This window comes from Cynara cardunculus (assembly GCF_001531365.2).
Source record: "Cynara cardunculus var. scolymus isolate 2C chromosome LG 7, CcrdV1, whole genome shotgun sequence".
NCBI lineage: Eukaryota > Viridiplantae > Streptophyta > Magnoliopsida > Asterales > Asteraceae > Cynara > Cynara cardunculus.
Window position 1 is genome coordinate 2,441,029 of NC_037534.1, and position 8,897 is coordinate 2,449,925.

The window sequence follows — 8,897 nt, forward strand, 5'->3', positions numbered from 1 at the left end:
TTTTTATCACCCAAGTTTTTCAAACGATCAAAAAACGTACCTATACAATCTCCCTCAAATACTGATCAATAACTGATATCATAACGAGTTTCAATTTGAGACGAGGTAACTTAATATCCTAAAACCCAATGACACGTTTTAACAACTTAATAACGCTACCCAACAACAAAAAAATGCTGCTGAAACTGGTAAATTTCAGGCTTCTATTTCGAAACACGAGCATTAAAAACCGAGACTTTTAACTTGAAATCGTACCTAAGATTGATAGTATTTGCATGAACATTCATGTTCGACTATTTCTCAAGGCAAACATACTTTCAGGGACTGTTTATGCCATATACCCAAACTTGAATTATACAATCTTCAATTTTCTATTACACCCCCATAGAATTAGATAATGACAATTCGCACCCCCAAACTTCTATAATTCCCCTTTAATGGGATTTGTTCCATAGAAAAACCTACATCGCCATCGTTCCCCATAGACTTTCGGCCATGGCATCTACAGGCAAATCCCTCGTTCAAACCCTAAGGCGCTACATCAAGAAGCCATGGGAAATCACTGGTCCATGTGCGTCACCGGAATACAAGTCTGCACTGCCTCGTGCCACTGACTACCGGCCGTTTTGTCCGGCCACTGAACCGGCGAAGGCCATCGTCCCAACTTCAAATCCAGAGACCGTGTTCGATATCAAGTACTTCTCCCGTGATCAGCGCCGTAACCGCCCGCCCATCCGCCGCACCGTGCTGAAGAAAGATGATGTCGTCAAAGCGATGAAGGAGAAGTCGGTTGATGTCAGTGATTTACCTCCGGTTTATTTGACGAAGGCAATTGAAGAAGATTACAATGCGTGCGGTGGAGGTTATGTTAAGTAATCAGGTCAGCAAGTTAATCCCAATTCCTCAACCGATCCAATGTACTTGAGGTTTTGTTGTCATTTGGAATCTTGATTAATAACATTGCCTGCTTAATAGATTGTTGTGGAAATGGAAAAGATATGTAGATGAATTGCTTCAAGTTACATCTTTATGGGTTCGTCCATTGTATAACTGTGATTCTCATTTGCCTAAGGTTGGGGGTTCCTATGTCCACAAACTTTTGCTATGAGCCTATGAGTGAATGATTTGATTGTAGTTATTAACCGTGCTATAGCTAATGGATCTAGATTAAAGAAACTGCTGTCATACTGATCAAGTAAGTTGATGGATGATGAATCATAGGTATGTGGTTGTTGTTTTTACTATTGAAATTGAGGTCAAACGCATTGACATTGTCATTGGAGTTGGCTCTTAAATGCAAATGGATGACGGTATTCATAACCCCAAAATCGATATTGGTTGGATTTGATAGAGCAAGTTTTGTGCTATGATTTGGATGTGTTTATGCTAGAGCTTGCTAAAAGGGAATTGGAGAAGGTTTATGGTTCACTGTTGCTTTGGCTTATAGAGGTATAGATCTATAAGGGTATGTTTGGTATGACTGGATTGGTCGACCAACGGTGAGGTAGGGAGTTAAAAGAATTGTGGAAGGTTCTCGAGTTTTAGTTTGGCATGAGTAGTTTAGTAAACTACAATCTTTTCACATCTTCCTAGTTTTTGTTCCACCTATTTTGGTGGGACAAAAAACATGCATTTTTGTCCCACTCAGTCCCATCCTGCAGTCTTTTCCCAATTTAGTGTTGCGCCAAACGTGGAACAATAATGTTGGTTTAGCAGAAACAATTAGAGGCTTTCAATTAATCCTTTCCGGAGAATTAGATGGTCTTCCTGTGTTCTGTCCCGTGTACCAGAAGCACCCTAGTGGCTAGGTTCCTGTGGTTATTCTAGTTCCGGTAGGTCAAAGGCTCTCATTAAACAATCTGTCAAGTCAAACATTGCATTTTTTGGGATGGAGGAAGCATGAAATATAATACGTTGTATATAATTGATCATGAATAGTGTTCTCTTCATGTCAAACATATCTGTCATGTGGATGATTAGGAGTTTCTTTAAAGAGGCTGAGGAGAGGGGAATTTTCGAATGATATCACTGCGTCACCTCAGCTCCTGTGGGCTATGGCCATAGGAACTCAACTTTTTATGAGACACTTGAGTCGACAGACCCTGACAACTCCCGTTTTAAGCTTTTAGTGGTCCAAACTGTTCACATAAGGAAGCATAAGTCGATTTAGGTTCCCAAGATGGTGATTTGTCTATTGCTTCAAAATTATGCGATCTGTGACAAATTCTGCTCCCACATAAAACTGTATGTTGCCATTTCATTGTCGTTTGCTCTGGGGTAAGATGAGAAGTAATCTCACACGTAGTTAAGTTAAAATTCACTGCTTTTTCATTACCCATCATGTGTCGAAAAGAAAGGATGTAGACTTTCTTATCATTAAAATTTTGTGCCCTAACCAAAAAATGGAACATTGTTCATAGTGTATTTAGTACATAAAACTGGTTGGCATTTGTGCTGATTGATAACTGCCGAAAGCAAACATACTGTTTTCGAAATGCTTTGATTCAACTTTATTTTCATAGAGATGAGCGTAGTGGGGGGTCATCATCTGAAGAAGTATAAAGTGTCTGTGTGCTATTTTTACCTTATCCCTTATTGTCTACCAAATTATATCTGCAGTTTTGAGTCGTAAGTTTTTTGTTGTGAAAATTTAAAATGAAGAGTGCGTTTTACACAGAACCCAATTCAGTTTAGGAATTGAAGAAAACCATCTGTAACCTTTGACAAACTATATTTGTACTATGTCGTTGCAGTGCTGACTTCACAGGCCATGCTGACATGAAATTTCTTTAAAAGTAGTCTTATATGACATTATGGCTTGAACATGGTATTCAAATATTCATCATGCATATTATCACCCCACATAAATATGTGTGTATTCAGATTTCAGAAGATGTATCATGTATTTTATCTTCGGTTTTTCAAGAGTCAGCTTGTGTCTTTCTCTTTTCTGAGCCAAAGTGTAATTCTTCTTTTATCAGGTCTTCTTCTACTGTATCACATAAAATTCCTACATGACTCTTTATAGACATTCCTATTTGTATACATAGTTTCATATCTGTGTGAGCCTATGATCTTATTCTGCAATCTTCATCTGTCTACTTAAATGTCAAGTTTCAAATCTCGAACCCTTTTCCGTGCAAACATACCGTGTATGAAAATCCTTATGCTAGCTTCATTTCCACAAGACAAAGATAGTGGAGTGTCATTATCTAAAAGTAGAAGTACAAGGAGTCTGAGTGCTAGTTACATCATGTTTCCAGTTTTGAGTTGTAAGTTTTTGTTGCGAGTATTGTGAACTGAGGAGTGCAGTTTTCTCCAATAACTCCCTTCTTAACTTTTTTCCTTGTATCTTTTAGACAACGTAATTCTCTTCAGGAGTTGAAGAACATCACCGTTCATCTTGACACACTATAAGCTGCTGTTGGTCCCGATGCTGACACAACATTTCTATAAAAGCAATCTTGTGCAGCTCAGACATGACATTTCACCATGCACATTATGTGTGTATATGCATAAAATATATATACATACAGTCTATTTTTCTCCATTTCTAAAGAGTCATTTATGTCTTTCTTTGGAGAAGCTAAAAGCATAATTATCTTTTCGTCTTCTCTATTATATACCATAAAAACTCCATCACTTTAATTTACAGTTTCATTTCTGTATGAGCCCTACTGATATCATTCTGCTATAGATGGATCATTTTCTCATTGACTTGAAAATTTGAATCCTTTTCAAACCGACTTGATCTGTTAACTACAAAAATTTAAAATACCCACCTCCGGCTGGGGGTTTAACCTTTTCTGTCCAGATGGCTTCTTATTATCCACTCTCTTCATGTCTCTTTCTTTTTCTTGTTTCGTTTTCTAATTTTCTGATTCAATCAAGTTTTTTTGAGATCCTATGACCGACCTCTGATATGAAAAAGAAAATTGTGATAGCAGTGGCGAGAACAAGACAAGGAACGAGAGTTTGGGAAAGAGAGACCACATGGTCCTTATTATTTGTTAAAATATATAATTTTATATGCTGCAAATGAATTCACACACCCTCCTCACGGTTGGTGAGGTTTTGAACCCTGACCTCCTGGGAGGCTAGGCTCTAGTGGTAACCCGGATATTGTTAGCCCAAAGGCCCTGTCTTGCTAGGTGTGAGGGTCTTTGTGGTGAAACTTTGGGTCTTGTGTTGCTTGAGGCCTATCTGCTTTCATGAGCACACCTTGACATCTTATCCCTTCAGGCATGAGGCACACAAGGCTCGGATTCATCAGAAGGATGCAAAAATTGATGTTTTTGGTCATTTTGTGTAAACCAAAATTGTTGTCTTGGGCCATTTTGTTTAACTGAAAATGGAGCCCATTAGCATCTTTTTGTTGGGTTTCTTCAATGGAAAGATTCAGTGTGTGTGCGCAAGTTTTTGCTAGAGGATTTTGGAATGCATGGGCTTAATGATATAGTGACAAATTTCGAACATTATTGCAACTGCATCAATGACATAATTTTGTGTTTGGTTGTTCAGCACTTCACACTTCAACCAATCACAAGCGTGATACGATATAGGTGAACTCATGAAATGTATACTGCCAGCTGGATTTAGATGTAAATGACAGTTGCAGGCCTAGTGGGAATCGAGTGTTATTCCCTTGCATTGAAATATATCTAGATCATTATAACTTAGAAGCGTGAAATAGAAGTTTGGGCGACCAGCATTAGAAACAACGTATTGAATCCTGGGTCGAGCCCTAAAACCATCGGTACTTAAAAAAGATATTTGAAACATCGACCCATGCAACCTACCCCCTGAACCACACGGTCGAACTCAGTTATCCTAATGGAAAAACCTATCTTTGACGTTCTAGGGTTTGTAGCCCTGTAGTGTTGGCAGCCTAGCTGAAAGACGTTATATCGAGGTATTGTGTCTGACTGCTGCTTGTTGTGATTCCTCCCTAGATAGAATAAAGAACAAACATTTGGCAGTGCAGTGCAGATATCGTCAGCTATGGACTCACCTGATAGAAAAAGATGACAAAAGAATGGTAATTTCTCTGTGGAGCTATGAACCTGATACATTTTTAAACGTGGTACAACAGTGTAATGCAGATTTCAGTCATCGTAGTTGAAAGTTTGTGTAATGACCAACTACCCCTCTTATAAAACCAAACCGGTATATCCCACACAGAGGTGGGGTCCTCTACCCCGAGGGATATAGAGGCCGTTTTTTTGAAGACCTTGACAACCTAACTTCCACCACACTACCCTTCTCCCCTTCTCACCCTCTAAATACCCTCAACACCTCTCCCCTCGCCCTGGCTAGTGGCTACAGATCCCTACCCATAGTCTGCTACCCTGGTCCTACCATAGAAATTGCATGAGCAACTACTACTCCTATATATATATATATATATATATATATATATAGAGAGAGAGAGAGAGAGAGAGAGAGAGAGAGAGGGAGGTTCAGGGGAAAATCCCCAAAAAATGAAAAACTGAAGAACACCCTAGGTCCTTGCAACTGTTCATTTGGACGGTATGCACAAGTGCACACAAGCAATTTTTTGGTTTTTATGCATGTGTGCATGTTATGCACATGTGCATACGGGATGTTGGATGTAATTCTGACTTAGTCAAGTTGGTGACCAAGTCTGGAGGGGTGGCATCATGGACGTAGTGGAGTCCATATTTTTTTTGGGCAAATAAGTTAGCACTGGATCTATTCCTTAGCCAGAAGTAGGATATAAATAGCTTTTTCTTTCTTTTTGTGATGCAAGTTTTTCTTTGATCAGAAATCAAAAGGCAAAGCATTTAGCTCCATCTGTGTTCTTTATTCCTGTTCTCATGTAGAAGTGTGTGTGCTAACTTGAGTGTGCAGATCCTTCAGTCAGTTCTTCAACACGGGACACAAGTAAGAAAACAAAAACTGACCGATAAATCATATGTATGAACCATATATATGATGCTTACATTAGCCTATGATAATCCTATTCCAATTGGCAAAGGGAAGGCTTTGCCACTATGGTATTTTGTTCTTTTTTAGTCTATTCTGACCAATGTGGCACTGCCATTTTGCTCTTCAACGCTGACAGCTACTGGAAATGAAGTAATATATATATATAGGGTTAGGTTCATGGGAAAACCGAAAAAAATGAAAAAACTGAGGAACACCATGGTAACAGTTCATTTGGACGGTATGCACATGTGCATACAAGTAATTTGCAAGCAATTTGTCCCGTATGCACAAGTGCATACAAGCTATTTTTTGGATTTTATGCATGTGTGCATGTTATGCACATGTGCATACGGGACAAATTGCTTGCAGATTACTTGTATGCACATGTGCATATCGTCCACATGAACGGTGCTTACCATGGTGTTTCTTAGTTTTTCATTTTTTGCGGTTTTCCCATGAACATGACCCTATATATATTATTTCGTTTCAAGTAGCTGTCGGAGTTGATGAGCAAAATGGCTTTGCCATGGCGGTCAGAATAGACTAACAAAGAACAAAATACCATAGTGGCCAAGCCTTCCCTTTGCCTATTGGAATAGGTTTATCATAGGCTAATGTAAGCATCACACATATGGTTCATACATATGATTTATCGGTCAGTTTTGTTTTCTTACTTGTGTCTAATCTCTTCCTTTCTTGAAATTTGCAACACATTTTTAGCATATGGCAGTTCTATACTGGAATCCGATCTGAAATATCTATAACTTAATTGTAGTTAGTGGTGTAAACATGACGAACTCGCTCATGAGACTTGTAAACTGACTGGTCAAAAAGCTTGGTGAGCCTAAGAGGCTGTTTGGTTGGTTTTTCATTAAGTCTTGTATGAATAAAGTTGTCTGTGTGGATTAATCTGTTTGTATATATTGTGAATGTTTTTGTTCGGGAGGGTGTTTTCATAAATGGATGGAACATGTTTTTTAATTGGGATGACAAGTTTGGAAAAAACTTGTCTTTCTGCATAAAGCTTCCGCCTAGAATCTTATTGAGTAAGCCACTTTCTATATCATTAAGCCACTACCAAACAGTCATGTATAGCTGACCGAATAAGCTGCGAGTTCCATTAAGCTCGTTAAGCTGCTAACAAAGCTGAGGTGACTATCCGAGCTTAGCTCAAGTCTAGTATGGCTTGAGCTCAGCAGCTTGGTGAGCCTAAGGAGTGAGCCCATTCATACTGTTGAGCTTAATATGAACCATAGTATAGTTTATATTTATATTTATTTAGCCCACTGGTCTTGTTTTCATGGACACTTTCAATTACAACTTCTTAGTAGTTGGTTCTTTTTGTAACTTTCACAAGTCAGGGGTTTTCACAGAAACAACCACTCTACTCTTTGGGATAGAAGTAAGGTCTACGTGCATCTCACCCATACCCTACTTCTAGTGGGTTTAACTGGTTATGTTTAGTTTGTTTTTATTTTGTAATTTTATTGACCGGTTTATACTAAATTTTGTACGAGCCCTTATGAACCGTGCCAAGGCTAGAGCCTTTGGCAAGCTGACACCAAGCCTCATTTATATACTTGGCAAGCCATGAGCCATGCTCAACTCCTCTATACACCCCTAATTGTTATCTACATTTGCTATATGTTCATTATACCATATTTTATAGTAATGTTTTTCTTGTAGTGTTTTGCTTGTCTGTTTGTTTATCTGTCTATTGGAATGTTGTTGCTTATTTCAGACCCGTTTTTATATTTCTGCATTTATATTTGTTTATTTATTGAGCAAGCTTTATTCTTTTCTTTTCGCACACTTTGCACAAACCCGGGGTCTTCACACAAACAGCCGCACTACTCTTTGGGGTAAAGGTCAAGTCTGTGTACATCACACCCCCGGGAAGAAAAACCTCACTTCCGGGTGGGATTTATTGGGTTTGGTTTAATTTTTAGTGTACAATATTTTGGGCGAGGATATATTGGTCTATTTGCCTTGAATTAATCACATTCTTATKCTGTCTTTACCAGGTAATCTTGCGGGACTCAGGAATGACTTGCCTGCCACCAATAAATCGAACGTTGTTGTTTCTTATTGGGTAGTTTTTCTTGCGGTTGCATTCTTTCGTGTTTCCCTTTTTATCTTTCTGTGATTTTATGCCATCATACGACTTCGTTGAAAAAATAATTACAGTTGTATCGTTATAACACAAAAAATATCAAAATTGTGACGATGCTGCATCTTCTGAACTACTTGTGCGCATTTTTTTGAAAGTAAAGATGCTTTGATAGCATGTTGGGTGCGTTTGTTATGCAGTCCTAGACAGGATTGGAGTGTCAAGTGAGAGATAGGCGGGTTGATATGATTGTTTTAGGGTTTTAATTGATATAGGTAGTTTAGTAAATTACCTATCTTGTCTATCTCCTTGGTTTTTGTTCCATCTATTTTGGGGGACAAAAGAAGTGCATTTTTGTTCCAATCAGTCATGTCATGTCCTGTCCTGTCATGTCTGGTCAAATTGTGGCGCAACACCAAACATGGGACAAGCTTTTGTTATGTGCGGTTTCGTTTTGCATGCCAAATGCACATGTAAGTTGCCCATTCTTGGGCTAGGATGGTCTTTTTGGAACAGTATAAAGCATGCTGTTTGAGTTGTACAGTGATGTACAAGTACATACGCCATTACTGTTGCGCATGTTATTCTCCATTGCTTTCATTTTACTGTTTTGCTTGCACTTCTTTTTACTGCATATTCTCTCACTCTACGCATTTACACAATATATATATATATATATATATATATATATATAGGAGTGATCAAATAAAAACCGTTCTTATTTGTGTAAACCGTGCAAACCATCTTCATCCGTCGATTTCATTGTTTAATCTTATGAAATTTTTTCATGAAATTGTTTAATCTTGTGAAATTGTTTCATATAATACTTTTTTTTGAT

At 38.3% G+C, this 8,897-nt stretch overlaps 1 protein-coding gene across 1 annotated transcript; it reads left to right on the plus strand.

Moving 5' to 3' along the window:
* Window positions 1-469: 469 nt before the first annotated feature.
* Window positions 470-8,247, plus strand: LOC112515601. Its single transcript, XM_025122500.1, has 2 exons — window positions 470-880; window positions 7,974-8,247. The coding sequence occupies exon 1, from the start codon at window positions 496-498 to the stop codon at window positions 874-876; it is 381 nt and encodes a 126-aa protein (XP_024978268.1). The 5' UTR covers window positions 470-495; the 3' UTR covers window positions 877-880; window positions 7,974-8,247.
* The last annotated feature ends 650 nt before the right edge of the window (window positions 8,248-8,897 follow it).

What these genes read in the sequence shown, in the direction of transcription:
- LOC112515601 (XM_025122500.1), top strand. Translation starts at nt 496, where the DNA reads ATGGCATCTACAGGCAAATCCCTCGTTCAAACCCTAAGGCGCTACATC.